This window comes from Polyodon spathula, chromosome 3 (assembly GCF_017654505.1).
Source record: "Polyodon spathula isolate WHYD16114869_AA chromosome 3, ASM1765450v1, whole genome shotgun sequence".
NCBI lineage: Eukaryota > Metazoa > Chordata > Actinopteri > Acipenseriformes > Polyodontidae > Polyodon > Polyodon spathula.
In genome coordinates, this window is record NC_054536.1 from 64,532,852 (window position 1) to 64,553,050 (window position 20,199).

The following is a 20,199-nucleotide window of genomic DNA, read 5'->3' on the forward strand; positions in this document are numbered from 1 at the left end:
TTCTCACCAGTCTGGGGAGAGTAGATTTCTGCTGGTGGCCCTCTGAGATCAGCCTGACAAACTGAGAGGCAGATGAAATCCTGCCTTGAAGTACCAGGTAGCTAGTTCACTAGGCTGACCAGTGGGACTAAAATCGCTGGATGATATAATAATGAAAAAAGTCTTAAGAAGCCTGTAAAATTGAGTACGAACTGGGACAAGTGTCTGTACTTGCATACACTGAGATAGGCTTTAGCACAGTGAAATCATGGCAGCTTCAAATGTAAAGGTAAGACAATGTACCCTCTTGTTTTGTGAATGCATGTTAAATACAAAATTAAACTGAACAGGGAATGTCTGCATCCGAATTGACTTGCATCTACTGAAAACATAGATGACAAATTTACTGAAACCAACCACTAGTCTAGATAAATGTACCGGTAACAATATTGAAGTGAGTTTCATTGGTTGGTTTGACCTGTTAACATGTATTTGTGTATTAAACTCTACCCAATGATTATTGTGGATTAGAATAGTAAATCTAGATTATATGATATTTCTGCGCTTGTCTTGCAACCCTTTAACCCCTATTCCTCCCCTGTCTTGTCAACATTAAAGTTTACTTGGGGTTTGATTGTGAAAGTGGTTACTGTTGTAACTGGCAGAGACATAGACAAAAGCCAAAGGAAACAATGCAGCCTCTCTAGTGTTATTTTCCCTGTTCTACTCAGTACAGCAGTGAGTGTTTTAAAAAGATAAAGGCAATTCTCTTTAGGTTTTGATATCTTTCTTTTAAGTTTATTTGAGGTCCACCCGAACAAGGGTGCTATGCAATGTATGACTCATTAAGCATGTTAAGTGCATGTGTGAAATCAGTGTCAATAGGGTTCCCAAAAGAAGCCTAATGATGCCTCAGCAACAGACTGAACAAATTCAATCCTGTTGCCTTTTCCAGGTTTTGGCATTAAGAATCTTGAAATTCACCAAGCCCCAAGTCCAGACAGCTTGTATAGATTACCTACATAAAAATACCTACATTTATTGTCACATTTTCTAGAGAACAGTAATATTAGAAGATACTTTCAAGTTAAATTCAGAATTTTTTTTTGTGCAAATAAATATACATTTTAAATATGCTGGTGAGTAAATATCACAGAATCACTTTGTGGTGAAATATTATACATATTTACATTTTAAATCACAATGCATACTTAGTATCAATTCTTAAATGATTTGACAAATGTACTGATCCGTCAACAAAAGCAGCAAATCCTGTGCAGCGGGAGGTCTTGCACACCTTCAAGTCCCTTGAGGCCTAGGGGCTCCAATGGCTGGAGGGTTGGAGCTGATGAACTGTATCCAGGTTGAATCTGCATCATTATTAAACTGGGACATTCTGTAAATGTTTCCTCTTCACATGAAGGTTATCCCAGATAATATTTCTTACAATGTACCAGTATGTTTGCAAAAATTAGTTAGGTGCTGGGTATCATCAACTGTCTACTTTAGAGAGAGAGAGAAATATGTGGGTGCTTTTAATTAAAATTAATAGTTTGTTGTTGCAGAGCAAGATTGGCATGCTATTGTATTTCTACATAATGTGAATGTGGTTATATAGTAACTTGAATATAAACACAACACTAATTTAAAGTGTTTAAACAGAAACTTAATAGTGTCATTAATACAGTTTAGAATATTTTCAACAATCTTCAATTGCTGTTATTTATTTAGCATTTATATATTTTGTGTTGAATGATTTGTTTATTACTGAAATCACTTTTTTGTCAATTATTTTTATTACATTTTTTCAAATATAATTTATGATCGATTACAAAAAATATACAAGAAGAACAAAAAAATACCACAAATAATTTTTTTTGTAATTATTTGACATGATTTAAATAATTGACTAGAGTAAGAGTTTTAAAATCCCATATTTTTTAAAAAAGCAGTTCAGTCTACCACAATCAATCTACAACAACCTTTCAGGGGCAAAGTGTGAAAAGTTGTTTCCAATCTGAGAAATGTGTTCCCTTTTTCCCCTTTCCAATATTTAAGAACTGTTGTGGTTTCTTTTGTATTATTATTGAATATTTTTTAATGAATGAAAGACTTTTCTGACTAAAGATCAAGTGGCAAGGCACAACTAGAATAATCCAGTATAACTGGGGCCTCATTTTAACACGTACCTGATACTTGAGAAAGATGCAATATCAAGTTGATGCTTTATATAGATGTCTTGTGTTTTTTAACACTTCAACACTATGTATGCTGACTATTTAAATCCTATGCGTGTGGCCGGTTCAAACTATAGGCTTTATTCTTGAGAAATTCATTTTAGTGTGTGATTTCTGCTGTGACAGACTTAACTGCCTTACTTGTGTAAAGTAAAGACATTTTGGTATTTTCAGAAGAGTAAGTTTTGCACTTAGCTGTCTGTTTCACAGTCCAGAGTGAGCAAACTGGCCGATACTGACATGCCCACTTGTGCTGAAATAACTTTTTATGGTATCCCAGGGAAAAAGGGCACACAAATGAAAGTTTACTGTGAGTGTGGAATGTTCAGCCTTCATGAGAAATTGTTCCTTTTTAACTGATCTGTTCGTAGCACTGCATATAATCAAAGGATGTCAACTATTTTATTTCTTTAGAAATATGCAATGGCATACTGTGTACATTAATATATTTTTTATATTATATATGTTGCCCTTTAAATTAAATAAATTGTCATGCTTGATGTCCATTACTACACCACATTTATTATTAACATGATTATTATCATTACTTATTATAATTCATTGTTGTTTAAAAGATGCAGTATCAACTATAATACACATGGACAGTGTGCTATGTTGGCATGAACACAATAACTAACAGGATGTTCATAATATTATCGTGTGTGCTTATTTCTATAGGGAGTAAATAGATAATTTTGGAGATAGTAGGTGAGATTTAGTTATCCCTCCGCCCCGTCTCTCCTATGTTTAAAATATCCAAATACATGCTCATTAGTTTATGGGTTTGTTGTAGGCACAGTACTAGTTTAATAGGAGCCTAAATCTATTTGCAATTTCATTAAAACTGTATTTCGTGGTAACCACTGTCAGCTGTTATGAATCCCTGAAGGTAGCCTACAGAGAAATATGATGAAATATCACTGATTCAGCACAAACATGAAATAAAATAACAGCTAGGGTGTATTCTGTAGTGATAAATATCTATACATTAATACATTCATGGGATGGTGGTATTGTTAATCAAATATATTTAAAATTGCATTTTGTGTTGTCAATGGCAAGTATCTCCAACAGGCTCCACAACCAACCATCTACTGAAATAAATATATAATCCATGACTATGTGTGCATAGCCTGCAAATTACATATTTAATGTTGTTTGTAATGATTTCCATTACATGAGAGTAGATGTTACCAAGATAAGCATCAATTGAGACATAGCTTTACATTAAAATAATGTGATCCATCTGCATCTCCATCCATTTGCATTTCTTTTCGTCTGATAATGCAGATATCCTTCTGCCTGGTGTTGAAGGCTGAAGTGTAATGCTGGCTCCAGGGATCAGCTTATTTTTCCTCCCCAGCGCATCAACACACACAATGGTTGTGATGCTGGCTCTGGGGATCAACCACAGTGCGGTCTCCCCAGCGCGTCACCAGCTCTTGGCAATTTAACTCCAGGCTTGTACCTGTTGAGATTCTTTTCTCTCTTACGCTGGTTCATCTGACCGGGTTCACAGGGATCATTAGGTTTATCACTAGTTGTATCCATGCATGTCCTCTTAACATCTATGACAGTGGTGCTGAAATCTTGCAAACTGAGGTTTGCTTCCTGTCGCTGGATTTCATTCGACTGACTTGACTGTCTTCGCAAGGCCTTTGTCCCTTCTCCCTCAAGCACTTCATTCTCCCTTGATGAATCTTCAAACCCCAGGACATTGCTGACTTGCTCCAGCCGCAGACACAAACCTGGAGTTCCATGTCTTTGCTAGTCTTTTGTGAAGTACTCTCCATTCTCATATCCGTTTCCGTTTCTAAGTCTTTAACTGTGTTGTCCAACATTGAGTCATCTTCCGTCCCCACTCTCGCAGACTCTAGGGTTATTTTTCTCTTTAATTTCTTAGAAGCCTTGGGCAGGTGTCTCCAGCATCCTGTTTACCTTTGAAAATACAGAGTTGGATACTGCCGACAAGGGTAGCTAACCCTTGCCAGCCCAGATGGGGTATCTTTCCTCCTGTCAGCTGTCTCTCCATACTGTCACAACCTTGTTGCCAACTGCACTATTCACAGCAGTCACTGGACGTATCCAGATCTTCATGATTTCCATTACATTAGAGTAGATGTTAAACATGCTGATTTGAACTCGGCTCTCACCAAGATAAGCACCAACTAAGACGCAGTTTTACAGAAAACTAATGTGATCCATCTGCGTCTCCATCCATTTGTGTTTCCTTCCATCTGATGAAGTAGATATCTTTCTGCCTGCCATTGATGGCTGAAGTGTAATGCTGCCTCCAGGGATCAGCTTATTTTTCCTCCCCAGCGCATCAGCAAACACAACGGCTGCAATGCTGGTTCCGGGTATCAACCACAGTGTGGTCTCTCCAGCGGGTCACCATGACAACAGTCTGGATTGAGCTAAGTAGGATACATCTCTGGGGTTTTCAATATTTACATACAGTGCAATTGCATTCTATGCTTAAGACTTTGTTTGAATCATAAACCTTGCGATGTGATACCTGGGAGAAGACAGCAGCACTAGGGGTGGTAAAGCAGCAGTTTCCCTTATAAAAGTTTTCCACTGTATTTTTGCAGTTTTGCCATGCTTGTGCATGGTTATACTGGGCATTTACCATAATTCATGGTTTGTCATGTTTATTATTATGCTTTACCTTACCTTGTATTTTTTTTACAATGTTTTATCAAGCTTTCACTATTATTTATTACAGTTTGTAAACTTTTATAAGGGGTGTTTATATTCCTATATTTCCCAGCAGCCTTTGGAGTTCCCTTCCAGTGGTTGTGTCTCCTATAAGTTATACCATTGTGTAACTCATGATTCCCTTTAACCAAAAATGCAAACACCTTTCCAATGAAGTGTGGTTCTTTCATAATAAAAAAAATAGAGATTAGCATAATGAATAGAACTTTGTTCCATTAAGTGTTTGATTAACCATTCAACCTTAACTCTTAATCAGGCGATATTTTTTAGTAATAAAAATGTGCTTAGCAATACACACACGAGTTTATGAACTATATTCCCCAAACGCAACAGTATTACATTAAAAACAATTCTATGACTACAATAAACTAAAATATGTTAGTTTTTTGTTATTTTGTAGTTTGTAAACAGCAATTAAATTATGTCAGTCAATCAGGTGTTTTGTTAGTGCATTTAATTAATAGTCTGTGATTTTAGCATGTTGGAATACTGTTTTGATCATACTTGATTAACCAATCAACCAGAAAATCACTTGTGATTACCCTCTGAAGAGATTCAGGAAGCCCCGGAGAGCAAAAGGTTTACTTTTAACAATTCAGCAAATATGTATTCAGTGAATATTAAGTAATTAATTGGTCTATCATTGATCAATGTGGCATTTATTAATTGATTAACTAGCCTTGATTTCAGTTGCATTGGAAGGATTGGGTTACACACAATTTTGCTTCTTGCTTTTGAGTCAGATGTTCTCAATGCATCCATTAGTGGTGATTATTACCTGGCCTATATTCCATTATTTTTTTATTTATTTACATTTATATAGCACCTTTCATCACAAGGATCTCAAGGCACTTTACGATATTTTACAATATTATCCCTGCTTTTTTGACTGAAGATGGTAGAGCATTCCACAATATTGGGGCCTTACAAGAGAAGGCCCTCCCTCCTGCACCATCTTTATTCACGCTCGGAACAACCAACATCTCCACATCCTGCAATCTTAGAGTACAACTTGTGTTGCAAGGAACAATTCCTGTAAATAACTTGGTGCTAATCAATTTAGGGCTTTTTAAGTTAAAAGCTAAATCTTCTAATCAATTCTAAAATGCACAGGAAGTCAGTGCAAAGAAGCCAAGACAGGGGTAATATACTATTTTTTTTTTTGGTTTTAGTTAGAATTCTGGCAGCAGTGTTTTGACCTAGCCGCAAACGAGACACCACACGTTTATGAATACCAGTAAACAGAGCACTAGAATAATCTATTCTGGATGAAACAAAGGCATGCATTAGCTTTTCAGAGTCAAGTACTGAGAGAATGTGTCTAATTTTGACTATATTCCTCAAATGATAAAACAAAAACTAGTAATTTCATTTGGATGAGACGTTACCCCAAAATTCCTCTTTTCCAGTTTTAGATTTGATGAAAAACTGCTGAACTCTAGCTCCTGTAAGTCAATGCTTTTTATTTGATTCTGACTGTCCAAAAGCATAGCCCCTGTTTTGTCTGAATTAAGAAATCGGTTGGTGATTACACCTCCATCTGATTTATGGCTGGTTAAGTAGGCCCATAATTAGGTTAAGGTAAGGTGGACCAAGATTAGTGCTATTTGTTGTCTGTGAAACCAAGGAATATTATACTTTTTTTTCACACTTGAGCAAAATGAATCTAGGAGTTGAATCTAGCAGTCAGATCCAGGAGTAGTTAATGCGGTTTTGCTCCCTGTTCTGTTCACACTAAAAACTAATCCCAGATTTGATGCAGTTCAGTTTTTCTCCAGCGTAGACACACTAAAGCTGGAGTTGACTCTGCAGTGCAGTTCTGTGTAAAGCACATCTATATGGGCATAACACATGAATAATAATAATAATAATAATAATAATAATAATAATAATAATAATAATAATAAAAACATTATTTTTAAATGTGGTTTAGTTTGTTTACACATGCTAATGCAGGGTAAAAATATTCTAAAAAGTAGTAATTAATGCAGACTGGAAACTACCCCACGAGATGGATTAGCTAGTCCACTAGTCAGTCGAACTCAGAGAAACATTAAGGTAAGTGTGAACAAAACAGGATGTGAGTCTTGCTTGTTCAAACTCAACACAACTCTACAGTGTCAGTGTGAAAACGATAGTAAAAACACACAAGTGCAGAATATGGTAGAAGATGTTGTGAATGTGAGGATCCATAACATAGGATTGTATGCATGTTGCTTGTGCTGTTTGGAAACATGCTATGGTTGTATGACACTTGGTTGATATTAGGGGTATGCTACTCTATTGTAACAGAACAGTTGCCAACTGCTGAGCTGACACTGTTTGTAATAATTGTAAATTGTAGGTTTTGTCTGCATCAAGGCGAGGAGTCAGGCCATGGCTGATTGCTTGGGTCCTTGTTGCTCTGCAGTGTCTTCAGTCCTATGGACAGGATTTTTCTGGATACCATTCAGGTGAGTGGAACTTTCCTCATTCGTTTATAATGCAAGAGACTGATGTGTGCAACATATTTTATTTTTAATGTCTTCCCAACCAATTCATTTGATTGTGTTTCATCATGATATGTGACATTTATGCTTAATTATCTGTCTCATTGATAAAGGAGATTACGATTCCCATGTCTATGAAGGATCAGCAGTAGAAGATTTAAATGGACAGCCATCAGGATACCCCCTTCCAGGTAGTAAATCGAACAACAACCATGCTTGTTGATTCATACTTGATGTGAATTGTCTATTTCTAGGCAGATCTCAGATTCACTATTTTGAAAGAAACACTTCTCATATCAAATGTTTAACATGATTACAGTATACTTATGCATAAAAGAACTAACTTCTTATTGGTAACCATTCTCTACATGTGTTTCATGGGGTCAATTACATCCTAACAACAGTGTGTATATACACCACGTATATAGTTTTGTTACATAACCTTGCAAAAAACGTACAATTCCAGCAACTAGTTGATGGCTATATGAATTGAATGTCAGTCCGTGACAACAGGGTTAGTAAAGGCACCAGTACATACAATCATATGACACATTTACACATATCTAGAGAACTACTGTTATGAAACTTAGTAAAGACATTTTATAGAAAGGCACTGTCTGTTTTCCTGTCCCTCATACTAACCCTGATGATTTACCGCGTACCAAACTCTTTCAGATGAGTACCCTGTGGAGCCCACACCTGGTTACGAAGAGCACACAGCTTCTGGCTACCCCTATCCCCAAACTACTCCACTGGTTACAATATTCACTGAAGAGGAGTACCCTTACACCACAACCACAGAGTCCTATGTTGCTGCTAAAGAGGTCACCACCATGACTACTAGAGTGCCGTACCGCTACCCAACAGCCACCCCTGATCTGTATGATGACTACCTCCCTGCCCCTGAAATCTATGATGATGAAGGTATTTGTTTAAAATTTTTCTGTCACTTAGTAGGGAAGTTATTTGTTCTTAATAAATTGGCCAGATTAACTGTACTTGGTAAACGATGAACAGCAGGGGGCACTGTTAGATGTGCTGTTTTTGGAATATTCTTTCTTACACGTGTACCTTGGTACTCTGCAGACCAAGGACTTGATTTGATTAACCTACACCCAACAGTTGGATTTCTTCTAGAATTTTATAGCACTTTGGAATCACCCACGATTGCATCAATCACAGTGGTAATCCTCGAATTACCCCTAACAATAGATGATTAATGCCAAATGGGGATTCACTATAAAATTTTTATTTAATATTGATTTTCTTACCATTTTGACAGTCAATTGTACTGACAGTACAGAAGTTAAGGTTTAATGTAGTAGAATTTGACTATATACTATGTTAGGGCTTAAGTCAGACAGACTAAATGCTGATATAATGTTTATGAGTATGCTTTTTTAATGTCTACTGTTAACATTTTCAAACTATGTAAACAACATGCTCATGTATAGACAGCTTTTTCTTTGTTTTCCATTGTGTTTCATGTACTGTATGCATTATGTAAATCCCATGGCTGTCAGTAATGGTTTTATTTGTTGTGTGTACAAAATGTGCAATGCAAGAATCTTAACTATTTAGCCCATTCTAAAAAGTGTAGATACCTTTAAATAATTATACAATAAATTAATGTTATTTTAGGATTTGTAAAAAAAAAAAAATCAAATAGTGATGTTTTGAAAGACTCAACATCACTTGCACTGACCACATGACCAACTGAGAACATTGCTTACATTAGTTTATAAAATGTGATATGGCACCAGGTCGTAGCAAAGATGTTTTCAGCATTTTAACATAGTTTTTTAGTGGGTTTTTTTCTGTATTTACAAAACAAATGTATTGTTTATTCAGATAATGTTTTGGGTGTTTTTTATTATGATTTGTAATGATCAGTTTGGGGTTTTCCCAGAATGTTGCTGTCATCATCATACAGTAAACAAATACACTGTAATCCCCCTCTGTCGCTCTCTTCCATCACTGAGTTATCATGTGTCTCTAAATCTGCTTTTACCTGGCAACACCTTCCCTCATGACATTCATGTGATAATATTACTTTTCATCTCTTCCGGCCCCCATACTCTGTATAGAATATAGAGAGTAGCTGGGCTTGCAGAGCTCAAAGATGATATTAAAACATGAGTTGAAGACAGCCTGAATTGACTGCAAACAGCATAAAACAGCAAGGGACACACACACATATATAATATATGGATGGAGGCTATATTTGCATCCTGAGCCATTTGAAAAAAAAGACATAGCACAGTAGTGACGTCAAAATGGGACAATTCCTCTAGAGGAAAATATACTGGAACTTTGACCCATTCGACTCCTCAAGACCACCACTTTCAATTCAAACAAAACACCGACACAGTACAGAAATGTTCATTAATGATCAACAAAATGAGAATACGTTAAAAAAAAAATATATATATATAAAGCTGGTACATTCGCATCTCAGAGAAACTGGAGAGGAACGAGTAATTAAAACAAGGTAAAGGCAATCACCCAAACAAAGCTGAAGCACTGTAATGGATAACGACATAGAACGTCTGCACAGCACTGAAGCACTACATTTAAAAAAACCCAACTGTACTGCTGAACCTCATCTTCTTTAATATTAGCATCACAAGGGTATCCATGTATTATAAAAAAAAAAAAATAGATGGGCCTCTTCAGTGAGTTACAGGAAAACAATTCCATCTCTGGTTTCTGTGACAGTTTATAAACTCGACCTTCGGTCTCGTAATTTATGACGTCACAGAAACCCTAGATGGAATTATTTTCCTGTAACTCACTGAAGCCCATCTATTATTAAAATTTTTTAACATATTTTATTAAATTGTATATTATTTCAGATTCCATTTTGATAACTCTCTTCAGCTTGAAATCAGCCAGACAGATTACAAACATCGCACAATCAAAAAGTCTTTACGATTATTATTACAATCATTTTAAGTAGCTCTGTGGTTGAGATTTAATCATGTGTCACTATAGCTGCATTTAACTAAATCAGTGCGGCACTTGGATGTAATCTTCAACTGTTGGCTCCATCGGCTATATGTTAGGAATGAGCAAAAGTGAAACCTTTGAGATACAGTAGGTAGTAGAAGGGTTTTAACTAATGAAGTAATTTCATGAATGTTACCTATCGCTCTATTTCGCATCTGGGAATATATTATATTATGCAATATAATATATTGCATCTGGGAATTATTGGTGACTGATGGTGTAAGTCAAGAATTGACAACTCTGGCCCTTCCTGACCATATCTTTGTGCCAACCATGTTCGTAATTTTTTATTTGAACAAATGAAATCTCAATCCAGATCCTAAAGCAGTTAACCACACGTAGTTCATTATATCTGTTAAACTTGAAGTTGCCCGTTCCCGGTGTAATATGAAAGCAATTGTGACAAAAAGAGGCATCATCAGATAATCTAAACACCTAATGCAGGGGGTGGGACACATTGGGTTGCAGGTTGCATGTAAACTTCAACAACTTACAGTATGTATGTTGTTAACGTGATGATGGGAGTTATAGTTTTTGACTCAATTAAACAGTTTACATGACTAGTCCAGAGCACTGAAGCAACTTCAAAGAGGGCAGGTCAGATTCTGAAAATGTTGAACCTGACCAAAAACGAGACCTTCATTGGACTCCTCCTCCTTACAGGGATGGATGTTCTTGCGGAGATGAGGGTACCCAGTGCCGTGGGAGTGAATATTGTGCCAGGAACCCAGCAGGACATAAGTGCTTATCGTCTTGGACCAAAAGTGCAAGTTAGACGGGAAACAAGGTATGGCATTCTGAGTGCAATATTTTACATGGTAATCAAAATCTCTTTTAGTCTTGTCTGTGAAGTGAGACACTGTGGTTTAGTCATAAACAAGTAACAATGCCATTTAGGCTAAATGTTACAATAAAGACAAATACATTTTATCATGTCGCTGGTGACATTGCAAATACAACGTGTATCCAATTGAGAATGTCCAAACTGAAGAATGAGATAGTTTCTCAATTTGCATGGAACAGTGTTATAAGTAGAAATAAGTAATTCAAATAAGTAATCTGATTACATTTAAAGAGTTATAAATCCCCAAATACTGTAAATCCCCAAACACTTAAATAATGCCCCAATATATACATTTATAATGCAAAATAGGTATCCCCCAAGGTGCAGGTGATGGTCATGTGCAAATATCTGACATTTTTGACTCTTGATCCCTGTCCCATTGTCCACCCTACATACGTCAATATTATGTGTCTCCACTATGAAGACTAGTACAGAACTGGCATTGATTATGCATAGTGAAAATGAGCGTGTTGATGAGTGCCTGAATACACACGCTATAAAAAAGCAGGTCTTGTGCCCCACTAGCTCCCAGATAGCACCTGGAACGTGTGTTGCTTTTCTCCCTTTGCGCAGACTGGTTCAGCCGCATGGGTTCCCACAGGAGTTCTCAGTGGTTTCCACATTTCGGATGCTGGAGGACACTCCACAGGAGGTGTGGAACCTGGTGGATGTGAAGGACCGGCAAGGCGGAGACCAGTTCCACCTGCGGCTCTACGGGGAGATCGACGCTGTCGATGTCTTCAACGCGGCCGCTGCTGGGGAGGAGAAGGTCACCACTTTTGAAAACGTAGGCCGTCTCTTCGACGGAGAGTGGCACAAGCTCTCACTCAGTGCTCAGAAGAGCCAGCTCACTCTCTACGTGGATTGCCAGCAGGTCGGCAGCGCCCCATTTAGTCAGCAGGGATCCATCAGAACTGATGGCCTGACATCTTTAGCCACAAGAAGTAGGGATGCTGCAACCCTTCCTGTGAGTACCGTAGCTACCATCCTTGTTTTTCAATGTTATTATATTGATTTATGCGTGATGACACCCTGAGGGCAAAACACTTATGTAAACATTCTGGTGTCAGATGTAGGCTGCTGGCATGTTTGACAAGTGCAGAGTACACGGCACTGTACTTTTCTTTATCTGTGATTTAGAACCTATCAGAGCCAAATGTGAAATCTGATTGACTGAGGTGATGAGCATGTTGATGATCTATTGTTTTCTGTAAAGTACTCAGATGCCTTTTATCTGACCAAACTCTGAAACAGTTCTTGATGAGCAGGTTGTTTGAATGGTGGTCAGGAAGTAGAATGGTTATGAAACCACACACAGTGCAGGTTCAATGAGTGCCAGGGCTCAGAACAGGCAACTTACATGGGTGTGGGAGAAATCTGTGCCACCTGTGATTTCCTCTTTTGAGCAGAGATTTCTATGCCTTGTTGCTAGTGGAGATGTAATTATTCTGAATGTGGGTTCAATGAACACAGGGCTCAACAGGGATACATATTTGAGACTACAGATGAGTTATGATAATGCCGAGAAATAGAACTATATCTTCTTTTCTATTATGATATCAAACAAGTAGCAGTAACCTGTAAAATTCAAAATCACCTGTTCACTTTTAGGAACCTGTTGGGTTAATTTTAATCCATACACTTCATAATATTAAAAGGAATGTTCCCAGATTTGTCTTCTATTTTGAATTTTTCACCAAGTCTTGTTTTTCTTGTAACTCCACATGGGTTTAAGGCCAGAAGGATCCTAACAACCAGAAAGAAAAAAAAAACAAATAAGAGTGCCAAGCAGCATATGGTCAACCTTATTTTCTAAAGATTTTGAACATAAGGCTTTTGTAGTTTTGACAGCAAAATCAATCAAGATGACTTTCTATCCCACAGGTTGATGTTCAGCAACTGCAGATTTACAGCAACCCAAACAAAGCAGGAGATGAGCCCTGCTGTGACATCCCAGGAACTGTGAGTGCGGTGCAATAAATGTGCCAGATAGTAAACTTGCATCAAACAAAGTACTGTACTGCACTTTATGGGATAGAAATGATGACTTTTTTTTTTTTTTTTTTTTTTTTTTTTTTACAGAAAGATGAACGGGTAAGTTATGCATTTGTTTATTCTTATTAATACACACAGTCCATGTTTTTTTTTTTTTTCATTTTGTTGCTCATTTTATTGGTTCTAGTAATCATAATCTGTGTTGTTTTTTTGTATTCCTCACAGTGTGCTTTGCTGGGACTAAGTCCTGGCCCAACAGAATGTGACTGTATGCCAGGTGAGCCTGGCTTTGCTGGTTTTGCTGGTCCAAAAGTAAGTCCAATTTTCTATTTGCTTTAATAAGCTATGCTAACAATTTTTAAGTAAAGCTGTACATGTGCACTAATTCATTTGGAGCTTATTAGATTTGCCGTGTAGCCAGCTGAGTTTGTTTCAGCATCACAGTTATCTGGCTAGCTCTTGTGCCTACGTTGCTGAGTCCAGTTGTAAAATGAGATGTTACATTCTGCATGTGACTCCCAAGGCATTCATTAATGCAAATGAATGCTACTTGTGCAGGTAAAGGGACTGTTGTTGATTGAATAAGATGTTTCTAACACTGGTATCCAATCATAGTTCAACATTAACACTTCTGTAGGACCAAAAAAAGGCCCACATGGTTTCAGTGTTCCTCCTATAGAAGGGCCAAATTCAAAATGACTGTCTGTGGAATGGGCAATGTTATGTGATGCACTGACATTAAGGATTCTGCCCCTAGCCAATAATTTGAGATGAGGTTAGAAGCTCTATAACTACTATAGATAACTGTAGAGATAAACACACTGAAGAGCCTCACATGTACTGTTAGAAATTTGCTTTGCAAAGTCCTATTTTGTTCATATAATATATAAACAGGGATGCTATGCAGATATACCACTGTTTAGATCAACTGAATAGACCCAAAAATGGAACTCGATTTTTCCTTGCAGGGTAGCCGTGGTGAACAAGGCCAGCTGGGTTTTCCTGGTGAACAAGGCAGAGAGGTAAGATTTAAAAAAAAATAGAGATAACCAAAAATGTTCATTTGGATAGATTTGCTTATCAGCTCTTATTAAAAGAACTAAGATAAAGCCAGATTGTGTTTCAAAGCAGATTTCAAACAACTAAATGAGGGTAGTACAGAAATAAATATTTAATCCAGCTGAAGGCAAGTATTTAAGACATTAGATAAAGAGGAGCTGACATTTTTAGAACTATGGATATTGAAATTTAACATGCTGTTTGAATAATTTTGGCGTCACTATGTTGACCATGTTATGATTTAAACACCTGTACCATATATAAGCAAGTTTGACAGGACAGAGTAATTGAAATATTTGCCCATTAAATTACTTTTTATGTTACTCAGATACGTTCACCTTCTTTTTAGGGGTACAAGGGTTCCAAGGGTGCACCAGGAAGACGAGGGGACCCTGGTCCTGTGGTAAGGTTATAGTGTAATTAGCAATAAGGATGCCTGAAAATTATTCTCAATATTTTAGCTCCAATTTAGAAAATCAAACCCCAGTCCTGGCATCACTACACAGGTGGCCAGTTCATTTGAATGATGTTTTGTAGTCTCAAGGCCATAGAGTGCTCTACAATTAGCATGATACATGCCATATAGAATTCTAAAATAAAACATTTTTACAGTACTTAAACTGTGTGTGTGAGGAGTCAACCAGAAAGAATGAGAAACTGATTCACCCACTGGTTTTGACTCACTGGTTTTATTTTGTGAACATATGCGCAGCATCACCTGCTATATTCAAAGTATGCAAGGAAATGTGTATTTATGTAACAAAATACAACAACGATATGTTACACAGAGTTAAGGAATTGCAAGTGAGTCGGGTTTGTGTTAATTTTCAAAATACACTGTGGCACAAAAAAAATGTTCAATAAATTTCCACTATGGAAACTGTTTGCACTGGTGCCTTCTTCAAAAATCAAAAGTTGATTCCATTGAACATGCTTTGCCCCTCCCGACAATGTTACTTGAACAATTTGAAGCCAATGTAATTCATATCAAGTCAAAGTTACAGACAGACAAAAAAAAACTAACTAAAAAATCTGAAGACGGTATGAATATGAATGCTTTCTTTTCTTTTCAGGGTGATTCTGGTCCTAAGGGTTCTGATGGTCCTTCAGGATTTTCTGGATTCATGGTGAGTAGTTCTTATTTACATTTTTTTTTTTTTTTTTTTTGCTTGGGTTGTCTTTAGCATGTAATTTACATACTTAAACGTATTGGGATTTTTTTTATTGTTTTTTTGGTGTTTTTTTGCAGGGCATTCCAGGACCTCCTGGCGACCCAGGTGAGATGGGTGGTTCTGGCTCAAAGGTATGTTGACAATGCTATTAACACCGTCTGGGTTTTTTGGAATAGTTTGAAGGAATATTTGCTTTCATGGCCTCACAGTCTTGCTTCTGGTTCTACTGTATCTGAAAACAAAACTAGAACAGAACCGATATGAGTCATAGAATATCAGTAACTCATTTTGTAGTAGCCCTAGTCATTTATTTTATACACAAATTCAAATTAAATCCTGGTGAGGTAGGGGGCACAAGATTTGTATAATTGCTTCCTTCCAAAATCAAAATCAAGTCAGAATTGATCAAAAGTAGAATACAGATTTATTCCATCACCTCCAGGCAACCCAGTAGAGATGGGATGGTCCTGTTTTCGATCAATATCAATAGGGATTCAGAATGACTAAAACATGTGTTAGTTAGTACTGTACCTGTACATTTGAATATGACTTTTCAAATTTCTCCATTGGAGCAATTACTGGGTAAGTAAACAGATATTAGGAGTTATAATTACTTCACAAGGCAACTGAAGCTTTTTGAAATGTTATTTGCATGTTTAAAATAATTTCTTATCTTTATACTGCAGGGTGACATCGGACTGATGGGGCCTATGGGTGAAGTAGGATCAAAAGGAGCGATTGTATGTAGTATTATAATGAGTGTAATATAAAAAGTTCACCAACACATTTGGTGGATGTCTGTTTGACTGCTGTGTCTTTTTGCAGGGGGAAGTCGGTCAACCAGGAGAGACAGGACCTGGGGGAGAGAAAGGAGAAAAGGTATAAACAGGGTCTCTGTTTTTCAGTGTCTATTTATTGCATTTTTCTGTGTTTATTTTTTCGCTATTTTTGAGTTTTATGTAGATACCCTAAAATCGTTTTTTTGTTGTTGTTTCTTCGTGCCTTTCGCTTTTTATTTACTGCATGAGATTATTGTTTTCGGTTACTTTCCAAAATTCTTGGGTGGTTTTTCCTGGCACATTAGGTACAGTAACTTAGTACCTTCTTTCCTTTGCTGTCTTTCACAACACAATCCATATGGTTATGGACACATTCTTTTGGGGTTTTTGTGTGTCTCAGCATTTTTTTTTTTTAATTTCGCCACAATTTGTAGTAGAAACAATCCTCCATTTCTAATTGTAATCTCAATTTAAATTTTGCAAGAGTGTACAATCTGCCCTGTTTATGTAGTCTCAAACAGAGATGTAGGGATTTGCTGCCAATGCGAGATACAAGTCAGGAAGGAGGGACATTGCATTGCAACTGACTTCACTGGGAAAGGGGTGAAGTCAACGTGAATTGAGTAACCACTTCCAGTGTTTTTCTGGGGTTTACTGGAGATACATCGATTTCATTTATTTTTTTGTATCAGGGGTGTTGTATCAGTGTTTACACTACAGTAATACGTTAAACTATTAACTATACTACTATAGTTACACTATAATTCCTTACTAATACTTTTGCAGAATAGGTAAATTACTAGAATTGTTGGTTTTGTGTCCTACAAACTGAGAGAAAGTAGGCTGGATAACAGCAATGCACTACAGCAGTAGCCTGGGTAGAACTGTTAGTTGACCACAGTATACCAGCAATGGAATTAAATAAATATTGGACAGTAGTCCTGGTTTGGTAGCACATTAGTGGGGATATGGACTAATGTACTGTGGATTGATTCATTATGATAAGGTAAGTATGAAAACTCAATTAAAATGTTACCAAGGGTTAATTTGTGACGGATAGCACCGGATCCCAGATACATTTTTGTCTGACAGGCGAGAATTATACAGTTTTCAAATGATGAACCATCTGAAAAAAAAAAAAAATGTTATTGCAAAAAATAACTCACTTTCCTGTTCCATGAATTGCATGAGAAAAGTGTACTGTAAGGATTTATTTTCGGATGTGACATCTGTAAGTAAGAACATTAGTCATTTTTTTTTACACCCCAAATGACAAAACACAAAAAGATGAATCGGCCTGCTACTGGCATTGTCCAAAACCTGAAGATTGTGTTAAAACATAGCTATGCAAAGGTGGGTATTCAGCTATCGACACCAATAATAAAGCAGATGATAACTTGAAGCATATATTGAAGCTACTGTAAATCAAGGTCAGGACATTAGGTCTGTAAACACAAATGCCATGCCTCTTCCTTAATTATAAAATCTGGTACCTTTTTGCTTACAAATTAACCCCTGATTGTTACTATTGGTGTAGCATACCATTGTTGTTGCCCTTGATAAAAAGGATGAAGCAACATTTAGTGAAAAAGTTGTCACATATGAGATTAAAAGGAATGATTGCTCTCAACAGGGGTCTATAGGAAAGACCGGTGAGGAGGGATCTGCTGGGCCCATGGGAGAAAAGGTATGTTGATTTTGATTTTAAAAAATTCTTCAGCAAATTACTATTTTTAAAATGTTCTTACTTCTCTAAAATGCTCTCCTTGTCACCTTTTTTCAGGGTCAAATTGGTGCACCTGGATTTTCAGGCGACACTGGGGAGCAGGGTTATATGGTATGTGTGAAGAAAAAAAAAAAAATTTTCTTATGGAATGTAACACAGGTTTTTTTATGGTAAAAAACCATTCATCGTTATTTACACATGATAGACACCCCACCTGGAATCAATCAAATCAACATTTTGTTTCAGTAAGCAATCGTTAAATTGTTGTTGTTAATTTGTTCTTAATCTTTTATAGGGTTATCCTGGAATTATGGGAGAGAGTGGAGATCCTGGCATAAAGGTATATATAATGTGCATAAAAAACTATTAATTAAAACTATTGCTAATTGCATTCAGTAATTGTTTGTGAAGGTGGGGAGGGGTCTCATATCCAGTGTCCATTCCATAGTCTATAAAGGAATCAGTCAGCTCCTCAGGGCATCACTTGTCCACCCTTGGGGGTATATGCCCACACACAAGTACATTGGCTCTACCACTCTAAGTAGCACTTGGATATACAATCATCTCCCAGCACTTTACTTCAGCTGAGAGATGATTGTTGGTAATAGGGCACATATCACATAATAATATATTTGGTAACTAGTAATATGTGTTACCATGTAAACGAGCAACAGTTAACCTTTAGTTAAATGCCACAAGGTGAGAGGTGTATTCTGGGAAACATTATCAGTTTGCAATACTAACCTAACTGGGGAGGTCAGTACAAGTTAGAAATACAACATCTGTGTGTTAATTCTTTTTTCTTTCTGTCCTAATTTATTAAGGGAGGTTCCGGCTTGGGAGGAATTCCCGGCAGTGATGGCGAGCCAGGGGACGATGTAAGCTGCTGCTAAAACTAAATGAGGCAATCAAAATTGATGAATGAATTTTGGTGGAAAATGTAAATATAAAAAAGCTGCAGCTGTAATGTGTGTTTTCTTAGGGTCCTATAGGAGTTCCTGGAGTAGGAGGTGAACCGGGACCATTTGGACAAAAGGTAATAAAAACAGATTAATTCATACTGGCATATATAGAATGTTTTTGCCACATGATGAACAGCAAAAGTTAAAACAATATACATCCACTTTTTGGTGAACAGAAAGTATTTTAAACACAAAAATGCACAGTCACTTATAAGCAGCGCCACAAAAAACAGTGTGACAATGCCTTATGTATGATACAATTGACATTTTAATGCAAAATGAAGGTCTTAGCATATTTTCAGAGCCTTTGATGAGAGGTCTCACAGCAAAAGAACTTGCCATACCAGTGAAAGTGAGAACTATCGATAGTCTGTTAGTATGTAGTTTAATTTATTAACATGACCCATTATGAATTAATAATACAATAACATACAAGTACAAATACTAAACTCTTAAACATCTGTTCGAATGTCTACATTATTTGTACAATATGTATTTTTTAAAGTCAGCAACAGAAAGTTCATCCACCAGTCTACTAATTAACCTAATCTGAAATAACTACTTTGCACTGACGAAGGTATATGTTCAAGAAAAACACAAGTATAAAAATCAGTATTTTCTTTTGTGATAATATGAATAAAATAACTTGTTGCTGGATACTGTACATATTCACAAAGGTTGTATTTGTAGCACGCTATGAATCCCAGTCAGTTAACAAACCACTGTACCTGTACATGTAGAGCAGTGCTGATTAACCTGCATGACTTTTTAAATTTTATTTTCTTACTATGGTTAGATCTTGCTGGCCACAAACCCAAAGATGATAGAAAGTGGCCTTGTTCCAGTAATCCAGTCCCCAAATTACATAATTATGTTTTTGATGCAGGATTTATTGGACATGTAAAGTTAAGTTAAAGATGTCATAGTAAAAGAAGTAGCGTACAAGTATATTAACCACAGCTTTAAATACAAATCTAGAGCTATCAGTTTCTTGAAAAAGTAAATCATCATGGCCTACATTGACTGAAGGTACTGTACATGTAAAAATGTAAGTGATGTCAATATCACTGTTTCATATAGCGCCTTTCGTAGTGGACCACCATCACAAAGCGATTTACAAGATAGTGAGGAACAATGCATAATACATTAAATACAGTGAAATCCCTCCCCCTGGGCGGTGCTTGGCCATTTGTGCACCACCCCCTGGGAACTCCTGTCCACGGTCGG

The 20,199-nt window shown here is 36.8% G+C and overlaps 1 protein-coding gene and 1 long non-coding RNA gene across 2 annotated transcripts in view; one reads left to right on the plus strand and one right to left on the minus strand.

Moving 5' to 3' along the window:
- Nucleotides 1-20,199, plus strand: part of LOC121313316 (collagen alpha-2(IX) chain-like) — a 29,582-nt gene continuing 9,383 nt past the window's right edge. Inside the window, exons 1-20 of the mRNA XM_041245714.1 lie at nt 1-268; nt 7,282-7,390; nt 7,540-7,617; nt 8,102-8,350; nt 11,099-11,222; nt 11,853-12,246; nt 13,164-13,241; nt 13,362-13,373; nt 13,500-13,586; nt 14,243-14,296; nt 14,683-14,736; nt 15,407-15,460; nt 15,583-15,636; nt 16,192-16,245; nt 16,331-16,384; nt 17,918-17,971; nt 18,068-18,121; nt 18,306-18,350; nt 18,835-18,888; nt 18,993-19,046. Coding sequence (XP_041101648.1) covers nt 248-268; nt 7,282-7,390; nt 7,540-7,617; nt 8,102-8,350; nt 11,099-11,222; nt 11,853-12,246; nt 13,164-13,241; nt 13,362-13,373; nt 13,500-13,586; nt 14,243-14,296; nt 14,683-14,736; nt 15,407-15,460; nt 15,583-15,636; nt 16,192-16,245; nt 16,331-16,384; nt 17,918-17,971; nt 18,068-18,121; nt 18,306-18,350; nt 18,835-18,888; nt 18,993-19,046 — 1,737 coding nt within the window. The 5' untranslated portion in view covers nt 1-247. The remainder of the gene's footprint in view (nt 269-7,281; nt 7,391-7,539; nt 7,618-8,101; nt 8,351-11,098; nt 11,223-11,852; nt 12,247-13,163; nt 13,242-13,361; nt 13,374-13,499; nt 13,587-14,242; nt 14,297-14,682; nt 14,737-15,406; nt 15,461-15,582; nt 15,637-16,191; nt 16,246-16,330; nt 16,385-17,917; nt 17,972-18,067; nt 18,122-18,305; nt 18,351-18,834; nt 18,889-18,992; nt 19,047-20,199) is intronic.
- On the minus strand, nt 15,644-17,399 carry LOC121313317. The gene is made up of 3 exons (XR_005949965.1): nt 17,321-17,399; nt 16,289-16,361; nt 15,644-15,749 (listed from the first exon to the last, which is right to left on the minus strand). It is a non-coding gene; the product is annotated as an uncharacterized LOC121313317 (long non-coding RNA).